The 26,644-nt window shown below is 31.1% G+C and overlaps 1 protein-coding gene across 1 annotated transcript in view; it reads left to right on the top strand.

Annotated features, from left to right (window-relative positions):
* The first annotated feature begins 4,639 nt into the window (after positions 1-4,639).
* The window catches only part of LOC134697779 (latrophilin-like protein LAT-2), a 32,322-nt gene continuing 10,317 nt past the window's right edge, over positions 4,640-26,644 (top strand). The window contains exons 1-21 of the mRNA XM_063560065.1: positions 4,640-4,652; positions 5,468-5,646; positions 6,217-6,382; positions 8,131-8,259; positions 8,759-8,946; positions 9,874-10,027; positions 11,112-11,305; positions 12,804-12,954; positions 13,806-13,993; positions 15,004-15,154; positions 15,944-16,140; positions 16,886-17,033; positions 17,652-17,774; positions 18,147-18,263; positions 19,242-19,354; positions 20,177-20,374; positions 21,061-21,129; positions 21,725-21,881; positions 22,967-23,098; positions 24,713-24,803; positions 26,381-26,489. Coding sequence (XP_063416135.1) covers positions 4,640-4,652; positions 5,468-5,646; positions 6,217-6,382; positions 8,131-8,259; positions 8,759-8,946; positions 9,874-10,027; positions 11,112-11,305; positions 12,804-12,954; positions 13,806-13,993; positions 15,004-15,154; positions 15,944-16,140; positions 16,886-17,033; positions 17,652-17,774; positions 18,147-18,263; positions 19,242-19,354; positions 20,177-20,374; positions 21,061-21,129; positions 21,725-21,881; positions 22,967-23,098; positions 24,713-24,803; positions 26,381-26,489 — 2,967 coding nt within the window. The remainder of the gene's footprint in view (positions 4,653-5,467; positions 5,647-6,216; positions 6,383-8,130; positions 8,260-8,758; positions 8,947-9,873; positions 10,028-11,111; positions 11,306-12,803; positions 12,955-13,805; positions 13,994-15,003; positions 15,155-15,943; positions 16,141-16,885; positions 17,034-17,651; positions 17,775-18,146; positions 18,264-19,241; positions 19,355-20,176; positions 20,375-21,060; positions 21,130-21,724; positions 21,882-22,966; positions 23,099-24,712; positions 24,804-26,380; positions 26,490-26,644) is intronic.

The raw sequence follows: 26,644 nt of genomic DNA, 5'->3' as shown, positions 1-26,644 counted from the left end.
ACGATATCATTATATGGTTGAGTTCACAAAAAAGTTTCAATAATTTTCCACTGTGACAATAGTATTACAAAAAAGAAGCCCTTCAATTTGAAAAAAAATAAAATAATCACTTAGTACATGTACATGTTCCTACTACGAATGAAAAAAAGGACCAAAACAAACACACGTATATTTTAAAGATATTAAAGCTTCTACACCGCACTGCCTCAACCCCCCCCCCCCCCCAACAACAACAACAAAAAAAAAACTCATACAAAGCACGTTTATTTATCATTATAGTATGAGTGTATTAAACCCCCAAAAAGGCCAAATCCTATTGTCATCGTTGTCTGGTTGACTTAAAAACTTCGTTTTATAAAGTTAGCAGACATAATATGTCATCAACCAAAAACTGAAGCAACTGTGAGTAAGGTACGCACGGTTGCTGTTAATCCTTCAGCAGCGAAACTTGAAATTTTAATGTTACCAGCACATCATATGCATCAGATCGGGACGACTTTTTGTACACCAGGTGATCGTATTATTTACAAAAGACTCATCAATGACGCTCGAACAAAAATATCAGACATACTATATAACATTCAAAGATAAAGAGCATAGAGTGCACACAATTCCGAATATTTTAACAAAGACGACAGTTGTATGTACATGTACGAGCAAAGTAAGAAAAACATTTAAACATCAACAAATATCTTCGTTGTTCATTTCAATCAGTGATTGACATATGAGCGGACATAATTTTGTCTTCTAAATAATGATCCTTTTTATGTTGGGAAGATACCTCAGACAAAGCATTTAACTAATGATGTTGTTTATGGTGTGTCGTAACCACAAACACATTACGGGGCGCATTAATGTCGGATTGTGTCAATCTGCACAGACATATTTGATTACTCCGCCGACACAAACAAGTCCATCATGAACTCATCATATACTTTTATCTAACTCAGTTTGTAAAGATCTTCACTTTGTCTTGTTTTGCATTCGATTTTTTTTATTTGATTATTCATTTAAATAGAAGACCATTGAGGATTATAAATTGCTTTGCACTTATAATTGAATATTTAAAGATCGCCGTGTTGATGTTGTTGCGGTTTTGAAATTTAAAGTTTTAACACGCAGCTTCTAGATTGCTAACGAGTGATGTGTAAATTTGCACGCATTAAGGACACAATTAAATTTTGCTTAATTTTGTTTTGGCTTGAAACTATTGAGGATTTTATAATTAGGATATATATATATATAAATGATGTTTTCATTATATTTTCCATTACAAAACTGCTTTGACCATAGCAACGTAATTAGTTTTGGGACCTTAATTAAGGTGCACGGAGTGTCACATAAACTGCCAAAATTATTATTCCCTATGTAATATATTTTTAGTTTCAACGAAGGACAACATTAAATTAAAACAAGCAAATAAAAAATAAAATACATAGCCTGCTGCAATGCAATGATTACGAATTTGACGCCGTTAACATAATCGACAGTTGATAGCAACGAACAATTAATAAAGGTTGACTAACCATACCATTAATTTATAATATTATTTAATTATAAAACATACATACATGCATGTCAAAAATGAAAACAATTTATCTGAAGTATATTAAAACAACAAATACAAACGATAGCTCTAACTTTACAATGTAAGGCAGTATGGTCTTCTGAACAGATGTATCATGTTAAGGAGGGGTATTTGCGAAAAATACCAGTCGAGAGAATGTTAAATTTCACGAGCCGTAAGGCAAGGGAAATTCATTCTCAAGACTGGTATTTTTTGAAAAGTGCTAATTTAACAAAGATATAAATGGTGGTATTACACATCTACTATCCGACCATAAAAAAATGTGGTACTTAGTATGCCAAATTTGGTTCATATGTTAATGTACGTAAAAGAGAGAAAAAATGCATGAGAGGAAGAGACGTATAAATACGTCAGACCAACGCAAATAACTAATGCATACGATATAAAGAGGCCAATTATAGACTTCAATGGTGTCTATACAGGTTGACAAGATCTAAATCGCCCCGATTCTTTACGATGTGAATATAATTATTCGCCTATAACATACATAGATAGAGAACATACAGTTTGAAACCACGCGTATTTGTGCCTGTCCCCAGTCAGGCATTTGTATGTGTTTTCAACTTTATTTCATTGATATGTTTTGGAGTTTAGTATGACGAACATTTTCACTGAACTAGAACAATTTTTTATTTAAGGGCCATCGTTAGCACACCTCCGGGTTAGTGATTTTCTCTCGCTGTGTTGAAGACACATTTGTGTCTGTCGGCTGTTGTCTGCTGTACAAAGCTTTTACTTTTTTGATAATAGGTACATGTATACTAGTATATGAAAAAAGGCCAATATTCCAAAATGTTACTAATGCCTATTTCACACGTACATTTAATTCGAATCGAATTCGCTAATCGCGTTCCCACACTCTTCATTTTTAATTCAAATTGATTCAAATTGGCTAATTCGCAATAACCAATTCGCATTAGAAATCCGTTTTTGTTGATACGAATTAAAGGTTAAAGTCGTTCGTACAGTAAAGTAAATTTGACGCGCACTGCAATTCTACTTAGAATCTTCGTCTGGATGTATAACGTTTTGAATGCGAATTAAACTAATTCGAATTAGTTAATGCGAATCGAATTCGAATTACGTATGAACGCAGCATAAAGTTAAAATACAAAAAAATGTTGAATACTAAAAGACAAACAATTAGAACCTAAACATTTAAAAAGAAAAAGAAAGAACAGCGAATGTTATTGCAAAAGAAATATAGGACAGCTGACATAAATGAAAACATACCTTACTAATTGCACTTATTGGACAAAAACTATGTTTCCATACCGCAAATGCAATTTATTTAATTGAACGTGCATCACTTTATGTATGTGGTTCATTTATCAAAACTGATTATTTTGTTTTAAAGTAATTCTTTTTTGGTTATTATTGTTTACTGAAACCATCAAACACACATTGAAGGTGGCCGTGACATAACACTACAGGGAGATAATTCCGTAAACATCAGTGAACGATTTAAATTAATGTTTTAATATTAAAGAGATGGTCTAACCTTTTTAAAGTTAGTGATAAACATTAGTGTTTGTCGAAATGCTATTTATCGAATGCATTTGTTTTCGATAAAGTGTGTGGTTCCACCTTTAAATTTTTATATTCTTATTCAAACGATCAAAATTACATTTTGTTTTCAAACGATCAAAATTATATTTTTTGTCAAAATTTCATAAAAATAAACGAGCATTTTTTTTAGTAAAGGTGTTTAATACAACCTTATTTATTATATAATTGTGTCACTTATATTTCAGAACAAGACCAAAATCACAATAGATACCTGTTTTGGTGCATTGAAATGAAGGTAGTTTCACTTGGGTTCTTAGGAGTATTTCTGTGTAAGTTTAATATTTCTTTTAATTAGTTTAAACATATTTATTTATAGTGGATTGGGAAACAAGTTTTGCAACTTATATTAATCCCTTTCCACTTTGCGGGTGCGAGTGCTGCCTTGTAGCGGCATTAGCCTGCTCTTTTTCGAAATCTACAAGAGTGTCTTTAACGTGCAAGAGATATGGCTCTCTCTTATCACGGGTCAGCCATTTATCGTCCCCTTCCCACGGACTATCATCGTTTCCTCGAGACCATACTCGCAAATGGTGTCAAGGGAGAGCCGAAAATTCAGTTCCTGAAATTTTCATCCAAGACGGGAATCGAACCAGGAACCTTTGTGTTAGTAGTCCGATGCACTAACCACTACACCACGGCTTTCTTTTAATTGAAGTATATATTGAATTTTCCGTTATAAATATCATTTTAGCTTTTCTAGTGTGTATTTGACAAGAAAGTCATGTCGTATTTTCACAGAGCAGTAATTGTTGAATAAACTGTATCCCGTGATTTTTGTATTTGTGTGCTTTAATAAATTTATAATAGATTCTTTTCAAAAATTATCCAATAACCATATAAACATGATAAATGTATACAAAGATTTTTTTTTATATGAAATAATACACAATTTCAGACTAAAAACCCCATTGCAGAATACTAGTGTATACCGAAATATTGAAGAATATGATGGAAGATTTCGAGAAATTAATTTGCCCAAGATATGTATCAGTTTGCTTTTTTGCTCAGCCTGTTAAATAATCTTTAAAACGAAATAACTATATCTACTTGGATAATAATAATTATAACTGAGTCTTTTAGTATAATTGGTGACACTGTATTTGACCTCAACATATATTATATTTTAACATGATACGGCTAACAACTACATTAATAAACATATTCATTACATAAATGATTATAAAACAATATGAAATAATCATAATAATTACTTATCAATTATGACAATTGATAATATTAAACGAATGCTGCATCATTTCATATGTATAGCCAACCATAGAATACACCAACCGATTGTTTAAATTGTCCTTGTTGATCCCATTAATTTTCTGTCGCCTAGTGTATCAAGCCTGTCAGGAATGCGGTGAACTTATCAAAGAAAGTGGTAAGCTCAAAGATGACAGCGTTAAACTCTCGAGATTATAAACACAGATAATCATAAAATATCCAGATGAAACCGCCAGCTTCTTAAGTAACTAAAACATGACAACTTTAAGTTTGTAGGCAATGTCCTGCTCAAGTCTTTTTTTTTATTATTTGACGAATAAGAAGCAGAAATATTATTAGGATTGTTCATAATTTGTATTTTTTTTTACATTTCTTGAGTGATGAGCTTAATTTGATTGAGTCATAGCCCTGTCTTAGCAACTTTTGAGAAAGCAGTATTCCTTGTTCAACAAAATCAACGTACTTTGAGCTCCCTTGGATGGAAAAATTCTGCTTCATAGGAATATAAAAACAAATCTGCAAATAGAGGAGCGCAATTGGTTGGTACTCATTGGGATTCCAATAATCTGTTAAAAGCTATTAGAAAGGCCACACAATTGGCATATTATTGACGTACAATGACGGTGGGCATTGATATCATAAACAAACTCTGTTCGGGGAAGATCATAAAAACATTTGACTCCACTAACTACACTATAAAAGCAAAGATCTATTATAAAACAAAACTTTCTTTGTTTTAAAAAATGATACATTAAGAAAATGTTAGTATTAGTATTGCCGCCTATTAAAGGAAAATACCACCTCTATTCTTTACATAAATCAAAACCAAATTTTAATGTCATGTAAAAACTTAATTTGTATGGCGAGGATATGAAATCACTTCGTGAATTTTATGATTTCACAAACAATTGCCTGGTTGATAACATATACATTGTATATCACTAATTTGTTATTTTGAGGCAAATATATTACAAAAGCGTCAATGTTGTCAATAAATCAATCTGCATTTTTACAATGACTATGATGTTTTTTTTGTTTTTTAATCCTTAGGTTTTATACAAAAAATAAATTGCATCTACGAAGAAATAAGAACAGCTACCACAATACCACAAACGCTTGGGCTTCATTTGAAAAAGAGTACTAAAGATCATTTTATCGTTACGAAAAATCCAAATAGTACAATAAAAATAACTGTTAACCAAGTATTCATTGGAAATGGATTTTTAGGAGCTGTTCCACACTGTCAAACAACCTTCATATTAGTAAGTTAAATATTTGTATTTAGAAGATATTACACATAAATCTTAACCAATTTTGTAAAAAGCTATTTACAAAATACCTTTTGCGAACCGACATTAACAAGGGAATTTTTTGGAATATAAGGTAAAGAAACCTGAAATAAGCTGTTTTAACCTGTTAAATTGTAATGTAACTATCTATTGTATTACGTCTCATGTGAAGGCTATAATAAGTAGGTTTGTTTTTGGGCTAAAAAGAAAATTTCTTTAAAAGAAAATGATTTGTCGGACTAAAACAAGGGGTTGAACTAGCTAACCCTCTCACTTCAAATGCTTACTTCCGAAAGAATTCAATTTCACTTAGCACGAAGACAAATATAACTTGCATTTGTCCAGCCTTCAATACAGTACTGCAAACAGTACTCTATTTTTTTTATATTTTACAATTTGAATATCACATTGGTATCTTTCGCCTCTCTTTAACAGAAGAATAATGAAATACACAATAACCCTAACCTCTTAGGAAAAGATACATATTGTCACATATGAAATACATTTGATACTTTGTTCCAAATACAAGAATTCTAATTGCAGATAAACGATTCTATCAATCTTAAAAGTAACGATGGGTTGAAAGTATGTGGACAAAAGGTACAAGAAAAATGGAAAGGATGGAAATCTCAAACAAACAATGTGTCTGTCATTTATCATCAACTGCTGAACAATCCCTTCGACTACTCAATAAATATTGAGTATATAGGTTAGTTTATGTAAACGGTTACTTTTTTACTGTCGGGCCTCTGATTTCAAGTTCCATGTTTTATATGAAGTAAAAGTGTTTACCAGCCCAGTAGTCAGCACTTCGGTGTTGACATGAATATCAATTATATGGTCATTGTTATAAATTTTCTGTTTACAAAACTTTGAATTTTTCGAAAAACTAAGGATTTTCTTACCCCAGGAGTAGATTACCTTAGCCGTATTTGGCACAGTTTTTTGGAATTTTGGATCCTCAATGCTCTTCAACTTTGTATTTATTTGGCTTTTTAACTATTTTGATCTGAGCGTCACTGATGAGTCTTATGTATACGAAACGCGCGTCTGGCGTATAAAATTATAATCCTGGTACTTTTGATAACTATTTATACCAAGCTACTATGCACAGAAACAGAAAAGACTTATAATCACTCTACACAGACTTGATCACTTGTTTAAGTAAACTGTCAATCCAAACAGGGACCTTTGATGTTTATGAACTTATTTTTTATTAATTCAAAATAAAGCAGAAATACAAAAAGGCAACATACTCATGTCATGAGGACTCTGTTGAAGCACTATTTCATGCCATATTAACTCAATTCTCCTTACAAAATTCAACATTCATGAAATCTTGTTCTTGTAAAACATGTACATTGTTTTATTGATTAAATGTGCAATAAATGAAAAAATAAATAATTGACTTTGGATAATCCATAAAGCACATAAAACCCGTTTAAAATAGTACTTTGGAATACTCATAACCGTTTCACAGAAATATAAATATGGAGTAAACGTTTCACAGATGGTATCGGATGTGTTTCTCACGTCATTACTACAATCCCCTTACCTTTTCACGAATTTGACCTTCCGAATAAGACTATTTACCGGTTTTGTAATAACATGAGCAAAACGATGGATGTGAAGCAGGATCTGCTTACCCTTCTGGAGTATCTGAGATCAGCCCCAATTTTTGGTGGGGTTTGTGTTGCTTAGTTTTTAAGTTTTTTTTATCTTGTATCATTTGTACTATTATTTGTCTGTTTTTGTTTTATCATTTTTATCCATGGCGTTGTTAGTTTCTTTCCGATCTATGAATTTGACTGTCCCTCTGGTATCTTTCGCCACTTTTGAATATAAATGCAAAAAATATACTTACAAACCTTATTGCATTGCCCTGAATGTCCAACATCTTCAATAAAGATTTTAAATATGGTCTTAAAAACTTTAAACTTTTTGAAAACCTAAGGATTTTCTTATCCCAGGCATAGATTACCTTAGCCGTATTTGGCATAACTTTTTGGAATTTTGGATCCTCAATGCTCTTCAACTTTGTACTTGTTTGGGTTTATTGATGTTTTTGATTTGAGCGTCACTGATGAGTCTTGTGTAGACGAAACGCGCGTCTGGCGTATTAAATTATAATCCTGGTACCTTTGATAACTACTTAAATGTTTTTTCGTACAAAAAGAATAAATTACAAACAACCAGGTAATTTTCAATGATATACATTCGTCATGTAATTTGAATTGTATAGTTATGAATACCTAACATATCATTGAGATACAACACATATTCCTATTGTTTTCCAAATAATATTAATACCTACTATGTGTTTTGTACTTGTTTTGTAAATAATCAGAGTTGTATCTTGCTTTGTAATATGCCATTCTTCGTATAACATAAGTACATATTTGCAGAAAACTACAAAATCTAGAATGCTAATACATTACCGATTGCATTATTTGACAGAAATTCCCCATTCATGTCGGAGTATCCAATTATTATGTGATCACGGTCATTGTCATGAGACTGACGACACTGGTGGCTATGAGTGTGTTTGTCAGCCAGGATATACAGGGAAGAATTGTAGTGAGACAGGTAAGAAACAGGGAGATTCTTGGTGAACAACTGTAAAATAAAAGTACTGATTTAATTTCTGGAAAACTACCGTGAATATATCAGATATGAACAACACTAGAATATAATTTATGATAAACATGACAAACTTGATGATTTCAGGCTTATTATTTTGTTGGCCGACACTCGTTATTGCAATGTAAATTTTTACTCATCAATGACGCTTGATTAAAAAAAGTTCCACTTAGGTTATAGATGTTTTTGAAACGTCTCAATTGATATATACATAGCATTGACGATAATAATTTTACTGAACCAAAATAGGTTAGGTTGTTATAATTGTCAAAAAGTTTTTGGCATTTCATGATTAAGAATATAACATGAACAAGTCTCATTTATTGTACGACTTTCAACATTAACAATGACCAATAGAACTGGCCAAACGTCATACGATAGCTTTACAGGTTGAATAAATTGATGTGAGTAGGCTATAACATAAAATTGCTCCATTATTTTCTAGAAACAATAACCAGAACCGTTGAGGCAAAGGATGAAATAACGCTTCTTTCAATGAACACTAGCATTCCAATCACCAGACATATATGGGTTATAACAGCAGAACCAAACAATGTCATTGTTATAAATATGTCAATGCAAGACAAGACGCTTCGACACAGTTTGATGACACATAACACTTATAACATTACGGTAATAATTCAATAAGCTATACAATATATTATTCTTTGTAATGCAGAACAAATGATTATATTTCAATATTTTTATCACAAACTTTTATGATTAGCAATTTGTTCAATTTCCTTTTGTTGAAGACAACGGTTTAAAACTTTATACATGGCACAAAGTTCTTACACAACAATAACAATGAATAAGCGATAAAGAAAAATTGCTTTTGTAGCTGATCTTCAACTAGAACACACACCAAGTTATTTTACACTAGTATGTTTGTTCATTAATTTGATAATTAATAAAATTGAGAATGGTAATTGGGAAGTATTTTGATAATTGTACTTTATAATTTTATAATACATGTTGATGAGGTGATCTTGTCTCATGACTAACGAATGTTCTCGTTTATAAACTTTGAAAATATATTGATATTGATAAACACAAATTGAAAAAAAAGTCTGCATTCAATTCGAACAAAGGCCACTCGCCTGTTTTTTTCAAGTTTCACTGCATATCTGAAATGGAAGTCAATCTTATTATAATTTTGAACAAAATAAATTAAGATGAAATAGAAAGCGGCTACACGATTGTACATCCTTAATGAAATAACACTTGGGTCAACACTAATATTTGAAGTTGTTTTGTTCCGAATCACCATAACAACTGCCCATTTTTTAGTGGGGTTCGTGTTTCTTAGTCTTTTGTTTTCTATGTTACTACCATTATTTGTCTTTTTTTCTTTTTTTTCTATCCATGGCGTTGTCAGTTTATTTTTTATCTATGAGTATGACTGTCCCTCTGGTATCTTTCGTCCAAATTTTGTTATGACATAATTTTCTTTTTGTTACGAATTGATGATGAAATGTTACCAATGAAATTCAACTACTAAGAATTCAGATTATGATGATTGCATTTTATTCCATTAAGTAATATTTATATTTGGTTTAGATATATGATTCATCGAGTACACATTACGTGAGAAATATCACCTTACAAGATCTAAAGACTGTAGAAGAATGGCCATGGATTTCCAGAAGTAATAATGTAACCATTGTGTATGAGCATCCTATTAAAGACAACAGCCTCATTGTGACATACGCAAGTAAGAATTGAGTTTCTTTAAAAATTGCGTGTTGTTGTACATTGTCATTTCGGGGCCATTTACAGCTGACTTTGCGGTATGAGCTTTGCTCATTGATGAAGACCGTATGGTGACCTATAGTCGATAATTTCTGTGTCATTTTGGTTTATTGTAGAAAGTTGTCTCGTTGGCAATAATACCACATCTTATTTGATGTTTGGATTGTTTACACTGGCCATTTCGAGCCCTTTATAGCTTGCTGTATAGTATAAGTAATGGCTCCGTAGTTTCGACTTGTTTAGTTTACTAACTATTTTGATCTGAGTCTTGCATAGACGAAACGCGCGTCTGGCGTATCAAATTATAAGCTTCCTACCTTTGCTAACTATTTCAACTTTAATTGTTTGTCTTTTATACATTGGAATTGGATGGAGAGTTGTATCATTGGTACTCAAACCACTTCTTTTTATCTATATCTGATGATCATGCATGTTCACACAGCGTTGTCAATATTTTGGAATTTGATACGACTGTCATATAAGTGAGAGGTTTAGCTAGCTTTAAAACCGTGTTCAACCCACCATTTTGTTATTAAAATGTCTAGTGCCATGTCAGGAGAATGACAGTAGTTATCTCATAGTTCGTTTCTTTGTGTGTTTCATTGTCGTTTGGTTTTGTGTTGCACTTAATTGTATCTGTTGTTCGTTGTTTTCCTCTTATAGTTGTATGTCCCCCGGTTTTTGTTTGTAACCCGGATTTGTTTTCTCCCAATCGTTTTATGACTTTTGAACAATGACATACTGTTTTTGCTTTAATACATGAAGAAATATATAAATTTCGGACTATTCATATAGTTTTACACAGGTTATTGACATATGAGATAAACACAGAAGAGATAACAGGATTTATAACAAATAACGGACAGCACATCAAACGACAGACAACTCTACTATAAAAGCAACACTAAGCATCGTTCATTATTGTTTGTCTTATTTAAACACCTAAAACATGGTTAACTTAATATTATGAACTTAACATTCTTTGCCGATAATATATTACTTTCAAAATAAAAGTTCAACATGTTAAAGAATTATTCTTATTTCAGAGGAACCAAAAGTTCAATATCACCAAATTACAGCAACTAATGAAATTCGGGCACTGTCCTTTGCAAAATCAATATCTCAGTTTAAAGACAAAACCTATGTTTGGTCAATCGTAGGAAAACCAGAACGTATTATACATATATCGGTTCTTGTGACTAACCCATATAGTATGAGTGATAACTTTCCATACATAAAGGTATGTTAATTGTATATTACTTCATTTTATAAGATTGCATAAAACATGACTAGAATAATGGAAATATAAAATAAAAAAAAGTTAACATTTATATATTCCTTCTAAAATTTAAAGAATTGTTTATGACCCCGTAACAAAGTTGTCTGTGTCATATTGTTTTACCCTTGTCCGTAATTCCATAATTCCGTCATTCCGTCATTCCTCAACAAACCATTATACGGAGTTTTTTCTAAACGTCTTTTGGGCTGTTTTTGGTATGTGAGTTAACCATGATGAGTTACAGATCAAGTTAAAGTTTCGTTCCGCTTCGATATTTTTTGTCGACATAACAGACTTTAGACTCTGATAAATTGTTGAAAATCATAGTTATACGCATATTTTTCTATACACTTTCAGTTATTGGGATGATTTTTGCCATGTGAGTTTACCAAGATGAGTTACAGATCAAGTTTAAGTTTTTTTTTCCGCTCGGCTAATTTTGCCGAAATTACAGGCTATTGACTTTGATAAATTGTTGAAAATCACAGTCATACAGACTTTTTTCTAAACGCTTTCAGATATTGGGCTGATTTTTGGTATGATAGTTACTCATGGTGAGTTACAGATCAAGTTTAAGTTTTGTTCCGCTCCGCTATTTTTTGCTGTAATTTCGGGATTTAGACTTTGATAAATTGTTAAAAATCAAAATTATACAGACCTTTTTTCTAAATGCTTACATACATGACATATATTGGGCTGATTTTTGGTATGTGAGCTAACCATGATGAGTAACAGATCTGGTTTGAGTTTCGTTCCGCTCCGCTAGTTTTTGAAAAAAATCAGGGTTTACAACTTTGAAAATTGTTGAAAATCACAGTTATACAGACTTTTTTCTATACGCCTCCAGATTTGGAGCTGATTTTTTTTTATATTTGAGACTACAATCATGTTTGTGTTCAAATGTGTTATTGAAATTGCAGTTTTTCAACTTTTTGAGACGTGGTCATTCATGTCTCTTTGACACATCTAGTTTTCTATAAAAACTTACCATTATCATGACGAAACTCTGAAGAAAATTCAAAAATAAAAGTTCCTAACCAAATGGTAAAATCCAAAGCTGAAACACATCAAAAAAGTTGATAACAACAGTCATATTCCTGCCTTGATACAGATATTTTCTTATGTAGAGAGATGTTAGAGAGTTGTCGTTTTTGCTGACTATGTGGTATATGATTTTCTCATTGTTGAAACCGTACAGTGACCTGTAGCTGTTGATGTCTGTGTCATATGGTCTCTTGTTCTGGAGAGTTGTTTATTGGCAATCATACCATCTCTTCCTAAAATATGACTAGAATAACGAAAAGGCCATAAAACAAGATTAAAGCTTAACTTGATGAAAATAGTATTCAAATGCATTTAAAATTTTATAATGTAAAATAAGCTTTACTTAAAACTTCACAATACAAACAGACATATTGATTTGACGTTTGGACATTGAAAGTTGAATTTCTACCTCCAGATTTATAACTTTGGTGAGACTCGTATGTCACATTCATTAACACTAGATGACCTATCGGATGGATCTTATCAAGCCGACTTTGCCTGTCAAAACTTAACAATCACTTGCAAGCCTTATCAATGGAGCAAGAATATACAATTCTTCGTCCATGGTATGTACTAATTTAGATCAATACTTTATAAATGTTAGAGATAACAAAAGTGTAAATATGTCCATTTAGTTTAAAGCCAAACACCCGCATTTGGAATATATTATACAAGTGAACGAAATTCAAACTTAATATAATAATGTAACACATTCATGTTTACATTCTACAACAACTTCACCAAATGTATCAATACTGCACTTTACAATCATAATGTTCAAAATGATAATTTGGCATTTATTTGAAAAAAAAGTCCAAATTAAGGGTTAGTTTTATTAATTGAAACCTTATAATTTATATTGGAGGAACAGTCTAGCGCACAGACTAGTAAGCCGCGTACTCTATCTATCGTATGGAAGAGATATCAACTCGATATATTCATATTACTATTATTCTTTAAATAATGTATTAAGCATGTTGAGCTTAATGATCCTATCTGTAGCATCGTTGAATAATTTGGCTGGATATGTTTTTCTGAAAATGGTTAAATTAGTATATGAATGAAACATATCTCACGCATTGGCCAAGAACTCAAATATTTCAAACTACGAAACAACATGAGAATACATATACTGTTATTGCTGATACACTGTATACAAATAACAAAACATAAATAAAAAATAACAAAAATAAAGAAAAACTTTCGTACTCAATGCTCTTCAACTTCATATTATTTTGGCCTTATTATGATTTTTTTTTATTCGAGCGTCTCTGGTGAGTCTTTTGTAGACGAAGCGACGGACTGACACAAATATCAAATTTCAATCCTGGTATGTATGATGAATTTATTTACATGTAGAAGTGTGAGAATTAATTTTAAGTTTCAAGACGATTTATTTCTCACTTTTGTATTCCAGAAGAAGAAAAGATACAATATCAACAACTATATGCATCAAGTAAATTAACGACTTTGTCTTTGATAAGAAACAAGTCTACGTTTGAAAATACAACATACGTATGGTCTATTTCTGCCGAATCAGATACGCTCATATATATAAAAATATCACTGAATGAAATGATGGCAGATTATTTTCCTAACATTGAGGTATGTAAATACTTTAAAAATTTTATATTTGTTTTATTTATACTTATGTAAAAACCCAATTATTTTTCATACAACAATATATTCTGTAAATGCACATGATTTATTTGTATAAGATAAAACAAATCAGTTTACTTTTTCCAAAAGGTTTGGAAATGATTCAAGACACAATTTGACCACACACAAATAAAAACTGAACATAGGAAGTTTTGTTTAATAAGATAAAAGAAGGGCGAAAGATACAAGAGGGACAGTCAAACTCATTAACTGAAACTAAACTGACAACGACATGACTAAAAAATAAAAAGACAAACAGACAAATAATGGTTCAAAAGACACAACTTAGTAAACTGAAGACGAAGTAACATAAACCCTACCAAAAGGTGGAGGTCATCTTAGGTGGTCCGGAAGGGTTAGCAGATTCTGATCCACATGCGGCACCCGTCGGGTTGCTTTGGTATTACAAAACTGGTAAAAAGTATAATTCGGTATGTCACATTCGTGGTGAAAAGGGAAGTGGACTGTATTTACGACATAAGGAACCTGTCCGATATCAACGATTATTCCCTAACGGTCAACCAACGACGGCGTCCGTAAAATTTACGAAGGGGCGATTTTAGCTTCACCATTTGGAACTCTTTGTTTAATAGCTTTCTTCCGAGCAGATTAAAATTAAGATACAATACCTTCGTACATATTGTTATATTATACATAATATGATAAATAAGAACTGCTACAGTACTGTAAAATTGTTATCTGAACGACGAAATATATCATAAGTTTATATTAAGCAACGATAGTTTATCGATGTTTCAAATCTCTTAAATTAATAAGGAAAACACATATATATCTGTGTTTCTATCATAATATTGACCTAACATTATTTTGAATAGAGTTGTGATATTGAGAGCAGACTACGAAGTACATACACATTGATTCCTTCAAACTTTTTCAAATGGAATAAAAGGATCTTGCTTGAGGGTTAAGACAATATCATATTCTATGTATTTCAGATTAATAATATTGATGATCTAGCCTCTTCTTATTTATTGTCAACGGATGAGATAACTGATGGGAAATACGAACAGGAATTTGCGAGCAAAAACCTGACGATAAGTTGTAAGCCCTACCAGTGGTGCAAGAATGTAACAATAGAAGTCCAGAGTAATTATTTTGCAGTTTCATTTTTCTATAAAATTCAATGCATCAAAAGTAAAGGGTTTATTACAAAACACGTACGATTAGAATTGTTTGCCCGATTTCGGGCAAAACAGCGAGTGCTATTTTATTGAATGTTCCCAGTTCACAAATTATATGACAAAGTTACTGTAATGATTTACTTAATCCTAACAGCTAAATGTCAACATGACTTTCTTGATTTTGATGATTTAAACGCTAAAAATACATATAATATTCAAAACAGATTTATGCATGATGAGGTCGAATAGACTAATGTAACTGTCTTCTAACGTCATGATGTAACCAAAGGTAACGTTTATCTAAACAAAAGGGATGTAAATTAATTATATTCGGTATCAATTGATTTAATCAGTTCTAGTATAAATTCACCTACGACCGAATTAATTCATGTCAATTTGTATTACTAATTGCGCTTTACTATGTTACTAGACCTCAATTGTTTTGTTTGTACAGGGTACTCATGTGATGATTTTTGTTATCAAACATTAATAGATATAGGAAAATGTGGCATGAGTGCCAATGAGACAACTCTCCATCCATGTAACAATTAATAAAAGTAAACAATTATTGGTCAAGGTACGGCCTTCAACACGGGGCTCTGTCTCAAACTGAACACCAACCTATAAAGGTCTTTAGAAATTACTCTGTGTAAAACCATTCAAACAGGAAAACCAACTGTCTAATCTATATAAAAAGTCTTAATAGTGAGATTCGTAAAATATTCAGTCAAATAGTTAGAATATTGTATTTCAGAACGAGGAAAAGGAGTCGAAGAACACATAAATGCAACTACAGATATATCAGTGTTATCTGTTGGAAATAGTAAATCTGTATATGAGAACAAGACTCATAATTGGACCATATACGCTCATCAAGATCACATTATTTATGTAGCTGTTACTCTATTAAACTATGGTCATTTGTCAGTAGAAAGCTTTCCATACATAGAGGTAATAATAAGACCTACTGGAAATAAAATTTTCTGATTTAGTTGTACAGTGTTACTCGCCTAATCCGACACACTGTTGGACCAGACAAAATTGTCGGATTAAGCAGGGTGTCGAAATACTCAGTTTTTTTCTGCAAGTATAAGCATATTTTGCGACACTTAAAATTTGTCAGTTAACGCAGGATGTTGGCATACTCAGGTGTCGGATTAGGCTGGTTACACTGTATACTCTTTTACGTGTAATATAGTAATAAAATCATGGAGGTAAAAAGTGGGAGGATAAGTTTTTAAACAACCCTGATTCATATCCATCTGCTTGGCCAGAGTCAGTTATCTTGTACAGATATTTCATTTTAATTTTTCTATGCCGTACATTTTGACAACTGTTTTTACTTTTAACATGTTGAAGGTCTTTTATAGTGTAAACATGTTTAACCGACTATAAATAATTTGAAAAATCTTCAGTATTTATTTAACAATTTATGTTTCGTTTTAAACGATACAACATAAATGTTTCTATTCAGGAAACATGAGAGTTTATTGTTTATTGAATTATTATATGAAACATATTACACGAAACACAAGTAAATTAAAAGGAAAACATCAAACGTATGAAGAATGGGATTTTCCTAATACCAGTTTGATTTAAGAGAAAAAAAACAAATAAAATGGAAATGTTTTTATTTATATGCATCTTTGTTATAACTTGAATATTATTACAACATCGTGTATAATCATTGTTTCAGTTGAAAGAGGAACGGAATTCCAAATCACGAAAACTAAGTCTAGATGATTTTGTTGAAGGATTATATCTGGATGAATTTCTTACCCCAAAGTTGACAATTTCCTGCCGACCACATCGAGCCTGTAAAAGTATAGAAATCAAGGAACATGGTACGGTTATCATGCGTATATACAGTGTGATATTTATTACACGAAAACTAATAAAAATGAAAAAAAACCATCACATTTATCTATTAAAAATGTGATGTACATGCTAACGTACAGCGTACAGTGACCTATAGTTGTTAATGTCCATTTTGGTTTCTTTTAGAGACATGTATCATTCACATTGACCCTACTTTTTTGTCTTGTCAAACAGCGGTAAAACTAGACGTAAGATCATCCGTTATTTTAACTTTGAGTTGTATTATCTTATAGCTTTTATAAAAAAAAGAAGATGTTATATGATTGCCAATGAGCTAACTCTCCACAAGAGACCAAATGACACAGAAACAAATAACTATAGTTAATCGTATGGCCTTCAACCATGAGCAAAACATATACTGCATAAACAGCTATAAAAGGACCCGAAATGTAAAACAATTTAAACGAAAAAACAAACGGCCTAGTGTATTTACAAAAAATGTACGAAAAACAAATATGTAACACTTTAATAAACAATAATCACTGAATTACAGGCATATTCAAGCTTTTGTATACCAAGCAATTGTGTATCTTGTCAATCAGCACTCGATTGTTAAAAAACATAAAAACAATGTTTCTTTTTAGAGGAATATCACCTTTGTAACTATGGAACACGTGAAAAACATGTCAATACATATAAATGTATATGTGAAGACGGTTGGAAAGGCGAACGTTGTAACAAAATAGGTAAGGCACATTCACATTATAGTGAAGTTCATTTAATAAATATATTTCTTATGAAAGCTTTCTGAAATCGGACTAGGAGCAAAGTCCATATCGGCCATTATAGAACTATAATGACCATTCGTGTGATTTTTCCGCAATATGTATGATATTTAATATGTACACTACAATTGGTATGATATCATTACTGAATATATTGATTGCCTTTTTTCTTTTCTCTTAATTGTTCCATCCTAATAAAGGAGACATTACAACTTAGTTCAGTTGTATTCATATTAAAACCCTTAAATAATAATTTGCTGATTGGCTTTTTGTGGTTCTTAAAACGAAATGAGTTATATTTTAGGAATTAAATATGCAAACTCATTTGTCTTTCATATATGTCTATATTTGCAGATCAGGAACACTGTGAAAGAGAAATTAAACAAGTTTCGTTTTCCAAGGATTCCTTTTGGTGGCAAGATACACGTGTTTCATCATATGCAACAGTTCCCTGTCCGCATGAATACACAGGTATAGAAGATGTTAATAATGAAATAATCTGGTAGGGTTAATGATTAAGGTGGTATGGGTGTCTTTCGCCATCTTGGATTGTAAAAAACAGAGAATCTAAGGTCCATATTTTCTATCAAATTAGCAAAATTTGATGCAAGAATGCAGATATTTCATGTGTTTTTACATTTAAAAGATCCAATGTATAAGAATATAACTTATAAATATAAATATATGTACAAGTGTAGATTATTTTTGGTTGTTTTTAAATATTTTGAAATTGTCATTTTAAGGGGAGGTAACTCTAAAACAGTGCATTTTCTGTTGGATTGTTCATTGAATTTTTCTACTTTGTATTTTAGCCGGAAAAAACGCACGGTGACCCTACCTTTTCTTTTGATATTATCAAAGCATTGTTTGAAAGCTATATTTTCCTAATTTATTTTACAATTCTATCATTTCGTTTAGTTTCTATTCACAAAATAGTGTTTTTTCCTGTATAATCCATACAAAATTTGTCATTTTGTCGAGACCCGTAGCTTGAAAAAATGCACGGTGACCTATCATTTTAATAATATTTTTTAACAGGTATCAATAGATGCTCCATTTTGGCAAAGTATGAACAATTTCTATCATTTTTATTTTAGACTCCCATACCACCTTAAATACTTTAGAACACATTTGAAGCCATTTTCTTTTAGTTTAATAAAAAAGACAATCTCTTCCCGCCAATATTTTGTTGAAAAATTATTTTGGCTGCGAATATGATCAATTATAAAAGCTTTTTTCTTCAAGTTTTATAAATAAACATTATATTTAGTTAATATTGACAACAAATAAACGGAAATTTCTGAAGATTTGGTATAGATTTACTGATCGCTAGATCTTCATTATTGTCTCAAATTTTATTTTATCACTGATTTGTTAAACTTAGGGAATCGTTCAAAAGAATTATGAATTAAAAGTCACATTTATTTACTATTTGCTTTTGTATTTAAGGAAATGCTACAAGATTTTGCAGAAGCTCTAATATAACAAAATATGGTGGTCAATGGGAAAAACCAAATTTCATAAATTGTGTCAGTCGTGAAATCAAATTGATAGCTGATAAGGTAAACTAGATTAAAATATCGATAAATACATGAATAAACTAATTAAAATATAAATATATACAGCAACAGTAACACAGATAAATGGTGAAAAGTATTTTCCTCAATAACAATGTACACGTTATACATCTATTGGTGTAATTGATTTAGACTGATTTGTAGTAAGCCGTTTTTAGAATCTAAAGAATCATGGGTAATTTCATTATTCGTACCCCAAAAAAGTCATTGCTTAAATTTCTACTGTGTATTACATGTTTAACCAATCACGATGTATTGGTGTAAATTTAAGAAAATATTACCCAGGATGCATAAGATTCTGAAACGGCGAATTGTATTATTCAACATGCATACGTTTAAGAATTATACACTTGCTATACCACCTCTTCAATGATGCAACTTTATGTAAGTTTGATAGACTCAAAGATATGGAATGCAGCTGGCTGTTTCGAAAATATGTTCACCATAAAAAATATATAGTTAATACAAAAATTATTGTGTTTAACTAATGATTTACATTTACATAAAGCAGACATATTGGATACCAACGTTATATAGATGCTTGTTTTATAACACGTGATATCAATTTCTATGAAACTAATGTTTTCGGAAACCAATTTTTAACATTGTAGCAATAGAAGACTGATCTTAGAAAAACAATATAAAACATATTTGTTATTGTCAAAACAAGCACAGAAACTAAACAACATGTACTGTAGTCAAAATGATGAACAAAAGAACATTAGAAATGTCGTTTAACAAAACAAAATAGACAGTAAAATACATTTGGAATTGTTGTAGAAAATATCTAGTTCACATATATTGTAGACAAAGGATATTTATAACCAAGAAATCATTGACCACAAAACTTTAACAAACTTAACACAAAGGCTTACAGCAGCCACGTCATCTTCATCGAAACTATATCCAGGGGATCTTTCCACTGTAACAACCACAGTCAAAGACCTAGCTGACATGGTCAGAAATACTAGTGCATTATCATCAATTCTCTCATCTATAGCGCAGGTATCAGTAGTAATTTTCAGATTAGTTTAGTGCCTAATTACTTTGTTTTAAATATGTATCGGTTTTGAAGATTACAATATCACAAGAATGAAAAAAGGCAAATGCACCTGGACAAGAATACCTCCAATCATCTATAAAAAAATATTTCAATGAATAAGTCTCAAACAGCTGACAGACAGTGTATAGCGTTTGTGAAGCTTAGTTTTAGTTATCTATACGTGGTGCTCAGTTTTACTTATTATAATACTGTAATATGATGCATCATTGGAACAACAAGTTGTTTTTATATTCTATCCAGCGTAAACAACTTCATAATGTTAACAAGACATCTACAAATTAACACTCTTTTTTTTTAAAGTAAGATGAAATATATGACAATTTTTTCATCACCAAAAACAACATCATCTGTGTTTTCCCTACATTTCCCTACATAACTTAGGAAAGATAAGTTTAAACATTATTTTAGAATATATTTAGGAAAGGGTAAATTTAGATAATTAAAGAATGTTATACTCTTTGTGCATCGTAGAAAATGTTTAGACCCGATTGTACCATTGAAACTTGACCATGTTTGGCTACAAATACAAATTATTACTAGTAAAAAAAAAAGTATATTACTTTTGAATAGACCAAAACGTAACACAGTTTTAACACTCTGAATAAGTTGGTTATTATATCATTGATAGGGATATGGAGATGCTGTGGGCAACATTGTAGATCCGTCATTGCTGCCTGTATGGACGTATACCTCACCGGTGCGTATTTAAGAATAATCTGATGATTGATGTATGTTAAAAATAATAAAACCGGGACAATTTCAATAAACTCGTAATAGATACCATAATACGCAAGATGCTCGTTTCGTCTACAAAGGAGTCTCCAATGACATTTGATTGAAAAAATACTTAGAGGCAAAAAAAGTGCGAGGTGGAAAACTATGAAGGACTTAATTAAAACGTTTGTCCTTGATCCTGGAAATAATCAAGTTTGTTGTGTTTGCATTTCGTGATCTGCTCAAACAAATGATTCCGTAAACATGTCTCATTTATCATTAAATGACATGATTTTGTACACTTTTTTGTTTTTAAATTGCTTTCCAGTTTTCGTGTTTAGTATCAAGGGATTAATGAAAGCTATACGCACAGGTTGTATCATTCGTTTTGATTCACACATTTTGGTAACAATTGATGAATATGTCTTGAATGGCAATAAAGACATCATAATTATATATGCTTTATATAAACTGTACCCTAAAATTATTTAAAACCAAGACAATCAATTATGATGGAGAGTAGACGAAAATGAGTGGATTTCAACAAGGTAAACTATAGTTCGTTTCTTGTTTCATAGGACTTTGTTCAGACAAATATGCTGTCAATTCTGTCAAGTGTTGAACTGTTATCTGCAAACCTGGCTGAGAAAAAATCAAAATATATGAACAGACATCGAAGGGAGATAAGTAAATATACAGCAAAGGAAACAATGAATGTGAAATCGAAAAATCTAGGTTTGTAGACAAATTTTTAGAATAAAATGAATTCAACTGGAGTTATAAGAGTATCGACAGTATTGTCATACAACAGCATGTAATTAATCTATCGTGAATTAAATAGTAACTATCAACTCAAGAACCGCAATAACCATTTTTATGTGACGAAGAGTTTACATTTGGGAATATTAGAAGTTATTGTAAAGTAAACAAATTTCAAATAATGTTTTATGAATTATTCCTTAAAAATTATTGTGTTACATTACCGATATGTGCATCTGATAATTAAACATGTTCAATATTTTTAACCAACTGTATTTGTAATTTGTTTTTATTTTAATAAAATGTTACTTAAGAAAAGATAAAAGATACATAAAATTATGCATTAATCTAAAAACTTAATTATTTTATGAATACACAGCTTGTTATGCGATAAAAGAATTGCTTTAACTTACATCGTTTGTCATACGAATGACTATTTATAGAAAAGTATGCGTCTAACATAGAATGCATATGATTCGTGATTTTAAACGCTCAACTTTCTGATTAATTCGTATTACTTTATCTTGAACAAATGTATGTCTTGTATATTTCTAGCTTACATATTCACTATAATATTCACCTTTAAGTGCACAAGAATTAACCTAAACAACCATAGCGCTTGTCAATTGAACAATCTGAATTCAAAGTCTTAGACCACCGGCTTCTAAGTATATAAAATGTTTAATGAGTAAAATATGAATTACAATACGTATGTTACAATGAATTTATAAGTTAAAACATACAATCTAAAAAACTTATTGCTGATATATGTGTACAAAGTTTATTTGAAGTTGCTCAAACTCTTACATGGTGAAAGTGCCTGAATATTTTTTTATTCTCAACATTGACATAAACAGTTTAAAGATACGTTTCGTATCATATGGTTTAAACAATATTTTATTCAAATAAATTGAATTGGATTGGGCAACAGGCATAGCCTATGTAAGCCCTCTCCACATCTCTTCGTATCATAACATTACAATGTAAACATAACATCTTCTAACAATAATAATGATGACCGACAAGAAGTAAATGTACTTGATACTATCAATCTTTTGCAGAATTTCATATTTCGTTTCACGAACGCCTAGCAATCTGCGAGGATTATACTATAATCCCTTTAGGAAACAATGAATCTAATGCTGTCACACTAACATCATCAGTTTTTGAAGCTGCTGTGAAAAACTCACCAGGTAAATACGATTTTGTTAATTATATACTGGTGCTCTTATTACATGAATCACCAGTATACATGTGGTTATAAGCTGCATTTCGTTAGAATCTTTTAAAGTCGCAACGCACCAGTGTTTAAATCTCGCCGTAAGTCGGCTTTCTGTTAGAACCTCTAACATCAACATCTCCAGTGTTAAGATCTAGTTAAAGTTTCCGTTAGAACTTCTTACATTAAAGAAGCACCATTATTCATATCTGGTTGTAAGCTGGGGTTTCATTAGAGCCCTATACATTTACGAAGCAATATTATTTCATCTAAATTTTTGATTTATCTTTGATTAAATTGGGGTTTTATTGTTTTCTTTTGACAAAGATTATTTGAGCCCTTCTATATCGTGAGGTCTTTATTGTCTTAATGTTGTCCTCTTTCATTTCAATTCCCCTTTATACGAGAGAAACAAACACACAATTTAAAAAAAAATAAAGTGAATGAAAAACGATTATGACCATCAGTTTGTCTGCGTTTGATTAATTTACTTCAGAACTTTTGAATTCAGAAATATAGAAATGAGAAAACATAGACATTTAAAACGTAAATAGGTAAACCTATATAAAAAAATCTTGAAAACACCATAGGCTACAATTTTTTCAAAAGAAGAAGAAAAAACATCTTTCTTCAATTCATCGCACCTTTTCGAATTACAGAAATTTAACATTGCTCATTTAGGTCAGCGCTAGCCGTTGTTTTCAACCCGTTTACAACCTCGAGATGTCCATCTTTGTTTGTTGTAATGATCTTGTTTTCAGTTTAGATTTGTTTCTGTGTGTTCTGCCATCTGATGACGTTAAATCGGTATGAGTTAAACGGATTTTTAATCATTTGACCGAAAGGATGAACATATTATTAGTGAAATCATAACTCATGAAAGCCGTACTTTGACCTAAAATACTGGACTGCTTACACATTGTGACTTGGATGGAGAGTTATCTCATCGACACTCATACCACATCTCCTTTTTTCTATCATAAGTTGAAAACAAATTAACAATGCTATTTAAAAAAAAAGCGGAAATTAACGAATAAAAAAACTCGACATAACATAAAACACAACATATAAAACTACAATCTGAGTTACACGAACATCAACAAAGACATGTTAATATCACAGGTGATCTGAATCGGTAAGCAAATCCTTCTCCGCTACGGCAATGCTCGTGAGATATAATTGTAAATATGATAATTTCAAGAGTAAAGAATATTTCCCTGCTATTAAATTCAAAAGCAAATTATTTTAAAATCAATGAAGTTTGTGTGGCAATTATCCTAAAGCGATTAAGTCACTTTTGTGTTTACTAAAACGTTGTACATAACTGTTGTTATTTACTGCGGATTCCATAATATTTGTTGGATACCAATTTTCGTATATTTTGTGGGTACAGGTAAACCACGAAATTAAATGTTCAACGAATGACAAATTTTCTATAGGCTTGTATGCAGACCTCAGCAAAACTACGAAATTAAATATCCACGAACAGACAAGTTTAAGCACGAAAATTGGTTCCCATGAAAATGAAAATAAATGAATCCACAGTATCCTGATTTGAACTTATTAACATATGTTTTTCATTTTTAAGATCACTACATACAAGTATTTACAGCGAAGTATTCTTCAATTGCTGGGGTATTAGATGCAAAAGATTTGAAATCACTTGATGATACTAAAGGGTAACATTTAATGTTTGTTAACTTGAGATAATCCTTATATGGATTTCATTAACTGTGAATCTATTGATATACCTTATAATATTTAATCTACGATTGATAATTTTAGTTTGAATAAAAATGAAGGTGATTTGAATTATGATACATTTTGCAATAAGTATATTTTAAGATATTCCTACGGAAAATATGGCATATTTGAATCTACTATAAATTTTCATTATTTAACATGTATATTTAAGTTATATAAATGTTACTGAAATGTTGAAAAAAATTGCATGGTAACTTTTAAATATTTCGGATAAAAAACACTCTACCCCAAGTCGTGAGGAAAAGTTATGTTGCGATAATTTTGGTTTATCGATACCTAAAAGAGGAACAAAAGATACCAGAAGGACAATCAAACTCCTAGATCGAAAATAAACTGACAACGGCATGGCTAAAACTAAAAAGACAAACAGACAAAAAATAGTAGAGAAGACACAACATAGATAATTAAAGACTAAGCAACACGAACCCAACCAGAAACTGTGGCAGTATTCAGGTGCACCAAAACGGTAAGCATATACCTACATGTAATAAATCGATTTAGAAGACAAATCAAGGCAACACACATAAACTGTGAAGATAGCATGAACTCCCCAATATGAAAGACTGGATTTGAGACAACAAGATGAACATCTTCTGCTGCGCTTGCGAATCTACTCACAGTAAAATTGTCACAACCGGAAATAGGACCCGATGTGTACATAATAGATTAGACAACTATTCTAGTATGTAAGGATCTGACTAGTATATAAGGATCTAGATCATATGTCATATGGACTTAACGTATAATTTAAAAGATTTGAAATTGCTGTCATACAGGTGAGAGGTTTAGTGCTATAAAACCTGGTTCAACCTACCATTTTTTACACCTTAACATGCCTGTACCAAGGCAGGAATATGACAGTTGTTGTCCATTCGTTTGATGTGTTTTTTCATTTGATTAGGGACTTTCCGTTTTGAATTTGTTTTATCGGAGTTCAGTATTTTTGTTATTTTACTTTAAAGTTGAGACATAAACATATCGTGTAGGTCCATCAATGTCTCCTTAAAGCTGGTGTATCAAAAATTTCAGTCGTTTTCAATCATACCTGGATCAGTTTTTGTAAAAGAAGCATATTCCTGCCAACGATTTATATAAACCGTTGTACTGATGGAGCAGAGCGTATGTTACTGCTGTGAATTGGAACTTTGAAATCATTTAGTTTGTCATAGTTTAAGGCTAAAATCGTCCTTTATTTTCAATATCGTGATTAAAATCAAGATATGAAACAGCTGTGAAGACAATACACATTAAATTTCTTACATTTAATTTGTGACAACCACCAAATCAATTAGCGCTATACATGTAAAACCTGTTTTTCTTCTACTGTTGAGAATGCCTTTACCAAGTCAGGAATATGACAGTTGTTGTCCATTCGTTTGATGGTGTTTTATCATTTGATTTTGCCATTTGATTAGGGACTTTACGTTTAGATTTTTTCTCGGAGCTCAGTATTTTTTGTTATCTTACTTTTTCTTATAACTTATCATTACAGAAATAGTCCATATATCATATCTGATATCATATCCAGTAGTGTACTAAATGTAAACCCAGATGTGTTCCAACATTTGGCAAAACCTGTAACTATTATGGTGGAAATAAAGGTGAATAATTTAATTTTGGATGTAACGCGTCTTCTAATTGGCTGACGTTGTTTTATTTATCAGCTCAAAGACATAGTTTTTTCATGGTGAATATAGAATAACTACCAGAACAAGAAATATGAATTTAATATCGAAAGGATTGTGATCACAGATAG

The sequence above is a fragment of the Mytilus trossulus genome, chromosome 14, assembly GCF_036588685.1.
Source record: "Mytilus trossulus isolate FHL-02 chromosome 14, PNRI_Mtr1.1.1.hap1, whole genome shotgun sequence".
NCBI classification, from domain to species: domain Eukaryota; kingdom Metazoa; phylum Mollusca; class Bivalvia; order Mytilida; family Mytilidae; genus Mytilus; species Mytilus trossulus.
This window is presented reverse-complemented; position numbering and strand designations above follow the sequence as displayed.